Raw genomic sequence first — 14539 nt, 5'->3', positions numbered from 1 at the left:
AGTAGGTATTTATTAAAAGCCTTCAATAGATGCACCCTAGGCAGTCAAAGCTTCCCAGAGGCTACACCCAAGCTGGACAATGGTCACGAGTTTTTCTGACAGATCTAAGTTTGGTCCATTTACATGTCAGGGGTTAATCCTCCAATTACAGCTTCAGGTAATGAAGTCAAATACCCCCAGTTTGCTCCCCCTGTTTCACTTTTGTTTATACTTTCCAGGGCCTGAGGCTGTAGGGTTTCCTTGGATCTCAGGCCTAAAGTGATTGTTTTGTCTGACCAAAATGTGAAGACAGTTAACTAAGACTTTATATGGAGTTATGCACTGATGCAGCACAGGATTTGAAAAATATAAAGGCCAAAATCTTATGGCGTCAATTAGTTGGGATGTGGCAGGACAAAACTCTAAAGGAATTGGAAAAAAGGAGTCTCAATGCCTCTGGTGCTGCTGTGCAGGGGCTGCTGACCCTCTGGTGCACAGCTTTACAGAGAAAAAGGCAAATTCAGCCCAAGTCACCCCCACAGCTGTACATCCGTGTCCTGCATTCTGGAGAGCAGTGACCTGGGAAGCCAAGTCCTCCTGAGGTGTCTCAGGTGGCTTCGCCAGAGCCTTTGGTCACTTTGGATCATCTTTTCACTACTGTGTCCTACAACAGCACCTAGAGCACATGATGGTGGGATGGGATGGGATGGGATGGGATGGGATGGGATGGGATGGGATGGGCTGGGATGGGATGGGATGGGATGGGATGAGGTCCAGACATGTAACCTCTTGTATGTAACAGTTCAAAAACGTGTGAAAAAATGGCATTTTTGATTGACTAAGGAGAAGCCTTGGTCATTCTGCAGCAACAGCAGGGACAAACTGGTATTTCAGGAGATTCTCCCACCAATGCACATGGGAATCAGGGTGGGATTTAGGTCACTGAGAAGCAGAGCCTTCCACCATCCTGACAAGCAAGAGTTTGGCCCAGTCAGGGCACTGGCAGAACGCTGGAATGTGGTGGCAGTTCGCTGTGGATTGCTGTGGATTGTGGATGTCACTTGGCCCTGTGGTGGGTAGTGGCAGAAACTTACTCCCTGTGGGGATGAATTTCCATGGATAGCCCTGCAGTTCCTGAGCAAGGCTGAGGGAATTTCCTAGGAATATCTCTGCAAATTCTGCCCAAGATTGGCAGGAAAGCACTGCTGGGAATGAGCTCGTTTAGCCAGGATCTGGGGAGGATGCTAAACAGGAGAGATGTTAATATTTTTAGAGCTGTTTATTTACATTTTCTGAGAGTCCCAAATTTTGCAGAGATTAAATTAAAAACATAATTGGTATAATTGCTTTTGAACCAGGCATTAATTATCATCTCCGCTTCCTTCTGGAATCCCTGGAGATTCACAACAGCCCCTTCTCAAAGCCCAGCCCACAGCCTCTATCAGGAGATGTTTCCCTCTGTAATTCTCCACCAGATGCGCCACCACCCAAGGAGAGGGTTCATGGCTCAATTCCAGGGGTGGCCTCGCTCAGACAGTTGGATTTGTTTGGAGAAGGGCCCCAGCTCTCTGCCAGGAACCTCCTGGCACTGGAACCTGCCCTGGGCATGTGTCAGTGCAGAGCCGTGGTCCTGGCACGCGACCGGAGCAGCGCCAAGCATGTCTGAGGGAAAACCATCCCTGAGGATGGACAAGGCACAGCCCAAAGCTCTTGTGGCTTTAGAAAGGATTACCCTGGGCACAGCTGTGCCACTTTTTGCTTCTGTTTTCCACCTTCAAGGTACAGTCCAATGAGCTCTCCGTTCCTCCCTGGTTTATCTCACCTTCCCGCGGCGGGGACTGTTCCCTGGGCTGGGTTTGGGGTGTGGAACCACAGGTCCTGCTCAGGCTGCGTCCTGACATTGCTGCTTGTTCATCCAGGTAATGGTTGGGCTCTCCTTGCTGCTCACCCTCCTCTGCTCTCTAAATCAGAGGAAATCAGCAAGGAAACAAGAACCAGGCTGAACTCAGACCTGGCTTTACGTGCTGCTTATTCCTTGGAACTTGCTATGGATTGACACCAGAGGTGGATAAAGGATGGTGTCTTGGTCCTTTCTGTCGGATAAAGCCAGAGTTCAGGAATTAGATTAAAACTTTCTTGGGCTGACAGTGAAAGACTATGAAAAGGAAAGGGAATGGGTAAGATCAATGAGCCTGGCAAGATGACACGCTGGAGAACTTCAAGGTCTGAGCGAAAACCTACTGGTGCAGCTCAAATGACAGAGAAATATTCAGAAATCTGCAAAGCAGCAACAGCCTCCAGTGCTTGAGCAGAGAAACCATTAGTGGAAGCAAGAGGTAATGAAGGAAGGAGGGACAGGAGCTCATTGACCCCGCAGAGCCAGAGCTCAAATCAGTGGGGGAACTCAGGATTCTCTGTGGCTGGCTTCCCTCATCCTCACATGCACCGTGGGCTCTGAGAAATATTTCATCAAAAACTAGGATCATTCTCCTGTCTCTTTCGGCTTTTTGGGCGGGAAATCGAAGCGTTTTGAAGTTTAAAAGATGTAACACAAAGTACTTCTGAGTGTAAATTGTGTCTCCAGAGAAATTTTCAATGGACATCCCAGACCTCGCTGCAATTAGGATGAAGATTAAACCCACCCACCCTGCCACGCAGCCAGAGGGGTTTGGTGTAATTTGGAGGCTGTGTGAGCCCGAGGAAAGGTGCCAGCCCGGCACCAGAGCCTCCAGACACAGCACCCACGGAGCCGTGGGGACAGCCAGTGTTGATGGCTCTCTGGGGGCTGGCTGGGAGCAGGGCCTCCATCAATAGCGAAGAAAGGCTGATTAAAATGACAGATGGACCAAATCCATCCTTTGCCTGCCTCTAAATAGTTCCTGAGTCTGTTTTAAGTGGCATTGACCTATGGTTATGGGCATGAGCAGAGGGCTCTGGTGCCTAGTTCAGAAGAATCATGTCTCTGAATGAAGGATTTTCTACTTTGATTGTGGTTTTCTTCTGAGAATTGGATTTCAGAGGCCTTGCAGGGGTCAAAAGCAGATATTGTTTCCATTACTTCTGAATGCAATAAATATTTTCCCTGTGAAATCTCTTGCCTTCCATCTCTATGTGTTAAAAGACCATTCCTGCAGAATTTTAATTACCCCGAGTACTTGGTGTTGTTTGAAAGAATAGGATGACAGAAAAAATGTCAGGAGCAAAACGTGAAAAAGAAACTGTAATTGCAATATTTTATGTGTTGAATTTAGTCCAAAACATAGCCTGATAGGGAAAAATTGTTCTATCACATCATAATTGATGTGATGGAGTGAGATGCTGAGGGTCATTTCAGAATAAAACCCGAGACAAAGACACAGTTCTTCAGGTTTTCATCCCTCAACATCAGCCAAAATCCAAAGCCAAGTAATCCCTGTTTGTGCAAAGTGGGGACTGAGGGACTCTCACATCAGGGCCTGTCCCAGCATTTCCTTCAGCCTTTCTGCAGATTTTCACGTGCAGATACAATTTGCACATTTAACATGCTTTGAAAGTGGGATCTGGACAATTTGGGCTGGATCTGGGAAAAATAAGCTCCTAAATGTAAAACTGTGCTTGAGTTGTGACACAACGAGCAGGCTGGTGCCTGGTGCCATCCAAGCCAGCAGCGCTGTAGGAGCAGAGCCCACTCAGCTGTGCCCTGCCTGGATGACAGGGACACACAGCCAAGGCTTTCTATCAGCCACCACAGGATTTTCCCTCTCATGGGTACCTTGGGTTCATATCCCCAGGGGAGAGTCTTGTGCTGCTGAGAGCACCTGGTTGTCCCTGACACGCTTGGGTGAGGAGGCATGGCAAAGACAAGGCAGGAGGGCAATTGCAGCTGCAATCTGCATCAGGGAGGGTCCTTCATGTCCTCTGAGAGAAAAACAAATGTCCAGCTCTGCCCCTGTGCAGAGGAGGGGTCAGAGGATGTACCTGCCTCACCATGCATGTTTAACATGCTTTGAAAGTGGGGTCTGGACAATCTGGGCTGGATCTGGCCATTACGAGCTGGGAAAAAACGAGCTCCTGATGTGAGCATTGCAGGTGCTCACAGCATTCGTGCCCAGCTCACTCTGCTGCTCTGTGCAATTAGGATATGACAGAGTAAATGCAGGAAATCTGCTCTAAATGCCTCCCTGGACTGAGGGATGCTGAAAATTGTAGATTTGTTGTACCATCAGGGTTAATGGAGTCTGCTTGCTCCAGCTCTGTATCTGATCTTTCCTTTGGCTCTTTCAGGTCAGTGGATGAGGGAGGAAGGTTTCTGATGGATGCTGCCAGGAAGGTGTAGCACAGCAGACCTTGGGGAAGAGTGTCTGCATGGACTCCCAGACCAAAACAGGGAGGGTTCTGAAACCCCCAGTGGTATAAATTCAACTGGAAATAATGAGAAATGAGCATCACACTATAGAGTGGGCTGAGGAGTCTTTCCTGGACATGGTGTTTATGCAAAATATTCCATTGAGGGCTGTGTGTGGTCATGGAGGGCACCTGCCTGAAGGAGGGGGAAGGTGCTTTGTTTTGATTTGAAAAGATGGGATCATGGATTGAGAGCAACCCTGGACTGTGTCTCATCAAAGGCCCTGTGGAATTAACAAGTCATGCAAATGTATGCAAATTCTACTTTTAAACATAGAGGATTTAAACATGCTAATTAGATGCATATTAATTTTGTAAATAGACACATTGTCTGATCTGCAGCAACGGCTTCTCCATTCTTTTGATATAGGGAAGGGTTTGTGTGAGCTTTACTGATGGAGGGATCAGAGACAGAAGTGGGAAATGGTGGGAGAGATGGGAGCTCAGGTCCCAGCAGAGGCTGGGAAGGGTGTGAGCAGTGAGCCTGAATGGACAATGATACAGAGAGACTTCTCTTCATACACCAGGAGGTGCTGACGAGATGGAAAGGCTGCAAAACTTCTGAAATCTTAAAATTCTTTCATACTGTGAGTGTGTGAAAGTGAGCAGCCAGCCCATGGCGATGGAGCAGAGGGGATCTCAGGGGTGACAAGGGTTTGGTGCTGCAGCTCCCAGCAGGGATCCCTTACCTGGCTATGACAAAGAGCACACAGCTGACCCCCAGGTAGGCAAGGAGGATGTACATCCAGATGTCAGGAGAGAGAGGGTTGAGGAAGGAGAACACGCTGGGGTTGGTCCCGTTGGGCTTCCTGTACAGGATGCTGACCCCCAGGGTCATGAAGGGCTTGGAGAAGTCGATGGCTTTCTCCCTGACGTGAGTGATGGTCAGAGGAGCCACAGCCAGGTCGGCTTTCTGCAAACAGCACAGAGGGACACAGGCAGGGAGAAAGGAGGAGTTACAAATTCCATCCCCTTGGAGACACCACAGCTCTCACACAGCAGAAACAGGCCAAAAACCCCCAAAGAGCAGCCCTGGGGTTCCCCCCTGCTGTTGCACATGTGGTACACATTTGCTGTGAAATACAGATGTTGGGGGTACAGTGTTTGCTGTGAAATACAGATGTTGGGGGTATAATGTTCACTGTAAAACACAGCACGACCAAATGGAGGTGTTACAGCCTCTGCAGCTTCTGCCCCGATGCCACGAGCTCTTCTGAAATGGTCAGAAAAACCAGATTTTACAGAGTTCTGAAGTGTCAGTGAGCGGTGTCTTGCTTGCTCCTCACCACAAGACTCTATAACAGCGAGTAGGCTGCGTGCAGACCCTGCTGTTAGCAGCAGCGGTTTGTTGTTGTTGTTATTGTCGTCCTTCCTTTCATTTGTTGTTGTCCTGCCTTTCACACTGATGCAGGAGGAGAGGAGGGTGTGGATGGAGCTGCAGGGAGCCATAGTGTGGCAGCGTGAGGTAAAGGGTTCAATTTCTTTTCCCTCAGTCATTTCATGATAGGACTTGAGAGGCTCGGTCTCAGGCAGGAATGCTCGGTGCCTGCGGGCGGCAGGGAGGGAGGTGTGGAGGTGACACCCTCTGAGGAAACACTGTTTAATGATGGACTCCTCAGCCCATCCTGCTGGAGTGGTCTGAGCTCCGTGAAGAATTTCAGCTGAGCATACTCTTTATCCTGACAGGTTGTATGACTTGTGGTTGTTTCTGTTATTTCTGTGATTTACTAATTTGGTGTTAATTCAACGAGTGACCACATACACTCTCTTTCTGTTGGTTAAGAGCTGTGTTCGTTCCTCTCACTAAACATTCATCCAGGTTCTTAAAAGCCACAAGTAAACACGTCCAAGGTTTCCTCAGTATCACCCTCCTTGCCTGAGCTTTGCAAATCATTCTTTGAGATTGTGAACTTCCAAGGAAACATAGACACATAAATTACAGCTCTGAAGTTGAGCAGAACCTCCCCCCATGCCAGGAGCCCGGGCAAGATTTATTTAACATCTGGTTCTGAAAATTAACATTCTAAACTACCCACGAGTGATAATTACCTAGAGATACAGTAGATTTGTCATTATTCATGGACTTTAAATCAATACTGGCTGGAATATACTTTGCTTCAGCAGGAACTGGTGGCTCACTGTAGGAACCAGAGCAGATCCCTGACCTGTGCTGGGGGTAAAGGTTGTACTTTCATTTGACCTTGCCAATCTGTGATGAAAGTCAGTGCAATATTTGTAAATAGAGGAATCTGGGTCTTTTACAATAGGAAGAGTCTCTACATGAGCTTTTGAACATTTACATGTGTTGTGTTTCTGTACTAACGTGGCTCTCCAGCTGCGCCCTGGTTGATTTCCTTTCCTTCTCACTTTCCAAATGGAAGTACATTTTTATATCATCCTGGTACAGGAAGAGCTTGTTTCAGTCACTGGTGTTTGTCAAAACCTGTGGAAAATGGGAACAATATTTTCCCAATGAGCCCATTGTGCCAGCTGTGGTTGTGGTGACATGGACAGAAGCTGAAGGGGGTTGGAAGTGCCATTGGTGGCTGCCTAGCCTGAGCTGGGGATGTTCTGCATCCTGGGGACCATCCTGGCAGGTTTGGAGCTTGGCTGCTCCCACCACCTTACAGCACACCTGGAAATTTTGGCTTAGTGCTCCGCACAGTCACAAGGCAAAATGGCAAAAGAAATGCAGCATTTTCCCTCCTCCATCACTTCTGTGTGGGTGTCCTGACTCACCAGGGAAAGGCAAGGAAGATGTTGAAGGATTTGGCTACGGGTTTTTCTGAAGGAGGGAGCAAATGTTCTGTGGTCAGAGCTTGCTGGCAATGGCCAGGCTGAAGGATCCTGGGCCAAAATTGTCAGAATGATACAGTGAGCTAAAGAGCAGCCTGGAGTTTGTGCTTTGCCACAGAAAATGAAAAGAGAGAAATCTGCATGGATGCCCAGAGATCCAACTGCTTTTAGTGCAGAAATAAAATTTTACTGTGTGGCTCCAGCAGCTCCTGTGATGTGCTCCCAGCCCTGTGTCCTTGCAGGGAATGTCACATTCAGGCAGGACAGAGCAGCACAGATTCCGGAGCCTGGGCTGGGGTGTGTCCTGACAATTAGAGGCAGCACAGGGCTGCACTTCCATATCCTTTTTATCAATGCAGATTTTTCTGAAGGTGGCCTCTAATTAAGGGTTTGCTGACAGAGAGGATCTAAATCAAACCCACCAAGGGTGAAGCTTTGATTTGTTGTGCTCTGACATTCCAAACTGGGCAGTCAATTACCAGACTCTGGCTGCTTCCTTTACTCAGCCCTGGCTCTTGTGCTGTTGCAGTCAGGTGGGTTTTATTAAAGATGAGGAACTAGAGCAAGTGCCAGTGGCTTAAAGACCCTTGTCCAGCAAAACCACTTAAGCCTGCACCTCTGTTTTACTGGAGCTCACACGTCTTCCAAGTCTTGTGCCCGTTCTTAAGTGTTCTGCTGAATCGAGGCCAAAAAGATGAATTCTGCCAAGGCAGCTACACATCAAATGCAGACACTTCTCCAACACACCTCCAAGGGTTTGGATCTCCTCATTCACCCAGTTCCAGCGTTTCACTTGGCTGGAACAGCTGTGAGTTCACCGGGCGTTCAGCACAGGGATGATCGTATTTGCTGCAGAGATATTTGGCTTTCATCAGAACATGCCAAGTCTTATCTCCAAGTTCTCACTTATCAGGGAGATGTGGCCTGTGGGTCAGGACAATTCTTGTGCAGCCATGGTCACTGTGGGAATCCTGCAGTGCCCAACCTCAGCCAGAGCCAACCTGCAGGCAGTGGCTTGTCATGGAGGAGCCCACCAACAGCATAAGCACCAAGATAAATATTTATTCAGGAAAATAAGCTGCCTCTGTGCTTATTTTGCCAGTCTGCGTTAGGTATTTACATAAACTAATCATGTGTGTGTTGCCTCAGAGACAGAAATAGTGTGTGTGTTTTACTGATTTAATTGTTACCCAGGTCTGGCACTGTCATCCCTCTGTCTCTCTTGCCACTGCCAGCACTGGGGCTTCTGCCTTGGGCCCTGTCTCTGCTTCCTACTCCCCTTGCTTGGCTGCTGTGCCCTGCTCCTGCTCCCTGTCCCCGGGGTGTGCTGGGCTCACCCCTGCAGCTCCCTGCACCTTTCCCTGCAGCAGAGCAGCCCCGGCTGTCCTGGGGCGTGGGGGATGAGGGGGGCAGGCACAGCTGAGGCAGCCGGGCTCTGCTGCAGCTCAGGGCTCAGAGAGGAGGAGCTGCTGCTGGGGCAGCTGCGGGAGTGCTCTGTGAGAGCCCAGTGCCTGCCCAGGGGCAGGGAAGCACTCGCTGGGAGCAGGGATGCTCAAGGAGAGCAAGGTCAGTGCAAACCGTGAGTCCAGCTCTGAACGGCTGCTCCTGCAATCTCAGCCCTAATTTAGACATCATTTTTGTCAATGGATTTATTCAATATCCATTGAATTCAGGGGTGAATTAAGAACAGATGTCATCAGGATAAGCCCAGCTGTGAGCTGAAGGGGAGGAATGAGGGCCATGAGGTCCTGTCGGGGCTTTTATAATCTTCACTTTAAGGAAGATCTCCAGAGTTGGAACTGCCATTAATTGTACCTGGGGGATGTGAAGGCTGAAGGATTCTGGTGAGAATGGCACTGCTGGAGGATTCTGGTGAAGAAACAAGCCCTATCCTATGGATTCCTGGCAGGTGAACCAGCCAGCAAGGGGCAGGGACACCTGCTGAGCACACAGAGAACCTGGGGCTCCCAATACACACATCCTTCACCTGGATCCCTGAGTATGACCCAGTCACAAATCCACCCAATAGTGATCTGAGCACAAAAGCAAAAGCTCTTCTGGTTTATTTCCATCCTATCCCCAACACTGAGGTCCTGCACTGTCTAAACAAGAGGTGGAGGACACTTCATCCAATTAAATTGCTTGCCCCTATCCCTGGCCCTAGTTCATGACACGTGAGATAAAACATCCACCAGTGCAGGAGCGTTAATGGGGAGCTGGCAGTGTGGTGCAATATGTGTTTCTGCCAGAATTTACTGTCAGAAAATGCCCACTTATTGTGCAATTGTTAAATCAGGAATTGTCCCTAAGGATGGATATTACAAGTCCCCTACAGTTACCATTGGCAGGGATTTCCATTAGAATCCCCAGTACTTGCCACATCTCTTTTACTCCCACCTGAAGTTTCAGATGGAATGGCAAGGTGATGTGCACTGTTGCAGCAGAAGACAAGTTTTATTTGTGAACAAGTTTGTACAAAATGTCCAGAACAACTCATTCTGCTGGTTTTATGGGATTCTGCCCACAAACAATAGGGAAGATTTGCAGCCACTGCTTTGCCAGACAACTGGAATTTATAAATCAGAACGGATGGGCCACAGTGTGCAGTGGAGCTTTGCTTGTATCAGTAATAATTTCTATGAATAAACATCAATAGCAGTTCACTGTTGCTGAAAGGAGGAGGTTTGGCAGTTGTCAGGTTCCCTGTTTGTTGTGAATAAAGGGCTCAGGAGCTTCTGTGCATCACCTGGGCTCCCCAGACCTCCCTGAATACCTGAGTTCAGCTCTCATGGCCCTTCTGATCAAGGCTCCTCTGCAGGAATGGCCAGAGGAGTGACAATAAGCAGTAGACTGAGGTTACTTCTCCAGGGAATGAACTGAACTCCTCAAAACAGGGACTTTTTGTGCTGAGGATGAGCAGCAGATGAAAGGCAGCGGGGCAGGGCTGTTGCGTTCAGCTGCGTGAGGCTGTTGTCTCTGCATCTGCTACTGGGGACCTGTCGGACACAGGGTCGTGCTGTGGCTGCTCTGATTGCTGTTGCTTTTCCTGTTTATGCTTAAGGCCAGACTAGAAACACAGGGATTTTACAAAGGATCATAGCCCGAGGCATCCCTGCCTGTGGCCAGGCACGTCTGGATCAGAGAGAGCGGAGGGGGAGCATTCGTGACTGCATCAAGCCCAGAGTGCTCACTGTGTAAACACCTGTCCCAGCACGTGATTTACCTTTGGGGTGCCAACTTTTGGGGATTTACCCCTTTGGTGGCAGCACCTTTGTCCCCCAGACACTGCTGTCATGCACCTACCCAGGCCACCCCCACCCAGCTCCTCTGAGGGGCATCTCCAGCCCAGTGAAGGCCACCCCAGGGGACAGATGCCCCTTGCTTTGCCCATCTCCTCCTCTCCAAATTTCAGCTTCAGCTCAGGCTGAGTTGGCTGATCCCTGGTATGCAGAATCTGCTGCTTTCACAGCTCCCAGGCCCTCTGAGCAACAATAATCACCATTTTAGCCTCTCACCTCACCCCAGGAATACCCCCTGCTCTGCACAGGTCATTCAGGGAGCTCATACCAGCTCAGCCCACCTGTGTCACAGCAGTCCAGGGGGCTAAGTGGGTCTTCAGCAATGCAATGACTTTCTGCACTGAATTAATCCTGATCTGGGTGTTTGGACCTCACAAAATCCTACCTGCTTTATGCTCCCACCTGAATGATTCTAATTTGTTTATGAGAAGGAGACACTGAACACAGAGGAAAGCCAGCTCAGATATCAAACTCTGGATGTGGGCAGCCCTGTTTTCATCACTACAACTTGATTTGAATGCTGATCTCCTCCTGGGTGTGATATAAGCTTGATCTGGCCTGTTGCAGTGTCCATGGGTTGTGCCTTTCCCCACACCAGGGGAAGATGCTGCTAAGGAAGGGCCCATCTGGCTGCAATTTCACTTTCGAAGGCTTTACACAAACACTGCTATAAAAAGCAATGACATGCAGATAAAGGAACTAATGGCTTCATGTGGGGCCTGGGCAGTGTCCCTGCAGGCACATGCTCAGCCATGCAGGACAGAGCACAGAACTGCATCTCAGAACACTACTTGAAAGAAGAGCAGGTTTGGTCCTTCCCTGCTGCTGTGTGTTGATTTGCTTTTTAGATAGTTACCCAAGAAGTACTACAATGCAGGTTTGACCATGAATTTTGTGTTATTTAATGAGATTGCTCCTCAAACCTCCTTCTTATTTATCTCAGTTAGCTGACCACGGCTTTGGGAATGCCTGAAACCTCCTGAGAGCCTTGTGGTGTCTTGCAGAACACTGGAAGTGGCATGGTTTGGGCTGAGTGACTGTCTGGCTTCTATTTCCTTGGGAGGGATTTGCTCCTTGTGAGCCCTGTAGTGCAGTGAGAGCTCCAGAGCCCATTCCCAGCAGGGAGGGAGCTCCAGAGGCTGCTCCCAGCAGTGAGAGAGCTCCAGAGCCCATTCCCAGCAGGGAGGGAGCTCCAGAGGCTGCTCCCAGCAGTGAGAGAGCTCCAGAGCCCATTCCCAGCAGGGAGTGAGCTCCAGAGGCTGCTCCCAGCAGCAGGGCCGGGCAGAGGAGCTGTGTCCCGGGGGGCTCTGCCAAGGGGCACAGCTGCCACTCGGTGTCAGCTCTGATCTGTGTCACACACATCACTCGGCGCAGCAGAGCTTCCGCTGGGACACTGCCACTCGCCTGCCTCAGCAGGGCTGTTGTGTAAGAGGCTCTAAAATCAGTGTTTTGAGCTGCACGGAGTTTTCCAGAAGGAAAAGCACCAAGGCAGGTTTGCAGAGCTCCCCCCTGAGATGGAGTCCTGCTCCCCAGGGCTGTCCTTGCCTGCCCTTGCTGCTCTCCTGCTCCCTGGGCCAGGCCAGCCAAGGGCTGCAGCGCTTGTCACAAACTCATTGTCACTTTGTCCCTATACGGGGACGTAATCATTATCATCTGCATTTTACAGATGGAGGAAGCAGTGCACAGAAGCACCTTGTTCAATGTCATTTAGGGCAGAGAAGGCAGATCTGGAAGCCCAGCCCAGCTCCTGAGCCACTCATGAGTCCCAGCCAGTGCTTGACTCTCCACACACCACAGTGACTCACCCAGCAAACTCATTCTTCTCCCATGAATGGTAAGAGCATCACAGCTCTACAGGGGATTTTTTCTGTGTCTCTGCTGCTTAGGCTGTGGATTCAGAATGTAGCCAGGACCTGGAGGTGGTCAAGGGCTGCCCCACTTGAGCAGGATACTCAGGAGGAGAGTGCTCTGCACTGCCTGCACTGCTGCCTGTGCTGCAGAGAGCAGGGATTTATTTTGTCCTTAGCTTTTCTTCCAGAGGCCTTCTCTGGGAATCAGATATTCATAAAAACATCAGCTTTCCTCACCTCCATAACTGGGCCCTTGGGATCACAGGATGTGCTGGAGGCAAGATATCTAATTAGGAAACTGAGCAACCTCTGGCCGCGAGCGGCGGTTTCAGACGCGGTGACGCTTTGGCGGCTGCGGGAGCAAAGCTGCTGCTGCCACAGGTTCCCTGGGGCTTAATGGGCTTCTGGAAGTGGCCATGGAAGGAGAAGCACAGCTGCTGTGTGGCAGAGGGAGCTCCGTGTCCCAGGAGATTTTAGAAAATAAGTTGTTCTTATAGAAAATAAAAAATTAAACTGTCCAGTGCACACCTGCTCCCGCAGACTGGATATCTCCTCTGGGCTGGGACATACCTGGGGTCCCCAGGCTGCATTGGTGCTGCGCCCTTGCCCGTGTTTGTCCTTGGGGATGAGAGCAGCTCATGGTGCCAGCCCAGGACGGCCCGTGTGCCCCGGGCCCAGGGGAATCCTCTGCCCTCTCCACATGCCCACTGTGGGACAGGCTGTCCTGGAGCCACAGAGCCCATCTCTGTGCTGGGAGAACAGCCCTTTTCAGGAATTCAAATTAATATTTGGAAGAGCCAGACACAGGGATATTCTTCTGACAACCCGTGTGACAAGGAGCCAGGTGGGGTCAGGAGCTCGCTGTGGGTATTCCAGGCCAGTGAGAAATGGCACCTGCCCCACCCCAGAGAGCCAGCCCAGGGACAGCTCCAGGGACAGCCTGGGCACAGCCTGGCACAGCCAACCCTCGGCAGCCACCCACAGGCTCACTCACGTGGTCGATGAGCTCCTTGATCATGCCATTCCACTGCCCCTTCTCATCCTGTGCCCCGTATTTGCCGTCCTCCACCAGGCGGATCTCGTAGGAGAAGCCCAGGATGATGGCCAGCTCCTTCAGGAGGTCGATGCAGTAGCCCTCGAAGCGGTCATTCCCGAACAGGGCCGTGTCGGACTTACGGAACATGACAAAGGGCTCCTCCTGCACAGGGAAAGCAAAAAGTCCCAGTTCAGGGTCAGCTGGAGGCAAGGCCACCTCTGCAGGTCAGCCCCAGCCGCCAGGCACCGGCTCTCCAGGCAGGGCTGGCACTGTGACATGTTGGGAATAAATTAACTTTGCAAGGCACATCAGCTAATTAGCAACCTTGTTTACCCCACAAAATTTAATTTTGTCTCTTCTGAGCAGCCAACTGTTTTCCATTTGGTAGGATTTCAGGGAGAAAAATAACCATTTCATGCTCTGAAAATGAAGTGTTAGAAACAGTAAAAGAGGGGGAGGACAAACTCACCCCCGCGCCCTGCACGCGGTACCTGCCATTCACCACAGCGAGCAGGGGGCTGGTGGGTGAAATTCAGGGTGAGGGAGGTGGGGCCTCCCCAAAACCTCCCCACTGAGCTCACTGGCATTCCTCTGTGCTGGCACTACCTGATGGACACTGCCCTGCTACTGCCCAGGGAAACTTTGTGCTGTGTGCTGCACTTTGGGCTGCCTGGGAGAGCTGGGGGTGTGTGACCCATAGCAGAGCTGAGCTCCAGCACAGGGGACAGGAGCTAAAGCAGTGACCTGTGGATCCCTCCCCTCGAGCAGGGGCTGGCAGGTGAAGTCACACAGAGAAGTCCAGCATCCTTTGGTGACTCTCAGGCTTGAGCAGCCACCCAGGACGAGGAACACTGGGGAGCCTGAGGGAAAAACGTGTGGAGGACAGATGGAAATGGAAAAGGTGGTGGGCAGCAGGCAAGAGCTGGAAGGCAAGAGGAGGTGAGGTACCTCCAGCGAGTCCCTGGCTCAAACTGGGGGTGTCTGCAGGGCTGTTGTCCTTGCTGTGGGGTGGCCAGCGAGGGAGGGTGAGGGAGGGCTACGCATTGTGCTGGCCCTCTGTGATTTTGCCCAGTCACAGGGGGCTTGAAGAGGTGGGAGGGCAGGTCTGAAGCCCTCATTAGATCCCTGTCACAGTGCCTAGTTTGGTGGGGTGCTCTGAGGAGAGGGCTCAGGTGGGGCTGTGGAGGCTGCTGGTG

General features: G+C 50.7%; 1 protein-coding gene across 1 annotated transcript in view; it reads right to left on the bottom strand.

The window, feature by feature from the left end:
* GRIK3 (glutamate ionotropic receptor kainate type subunit 3) overlaps nt 1-14539 on the bottom strand; it is a 105146-nt gene that overhangs the window by 11440 nt on the left and 79167 nt on the right. The window contains exons 10-11 of the mRNA XM_053964703.1: nt 13302-13505; nt 5052-5275 (exon numbers count right to left, since the gene is read on the bottom strand). Coding sequence (XP_053820678.1) covers nt 5052-5275; nt 13302-13505 — 428 coding nt within the window. The remainder of the gene's footprint in view (nt 1-5051; nt 5276-13301; nt 13506-14539) is intronic.

This window comes from Vidua chalybeata, chromosome 25, assembly GCF_026979565.1.
Source record: "Vidua chalybeata isolate OUT-0048 chromosome 25, bVidCha1 merged haplotype, whole genome shotgun sequence".
Lineage (NCBI taxonomy): Eukaryota > Metazoa > Chordata > Aves > Passeriformes > Viduidae > Vidua > Vidua chalybeata.
The sequence above is the reverse complement of the archived record's forward strand: the minus strand, read 5'-3'. Positions and strand labels throughout refer to the sequence as shown.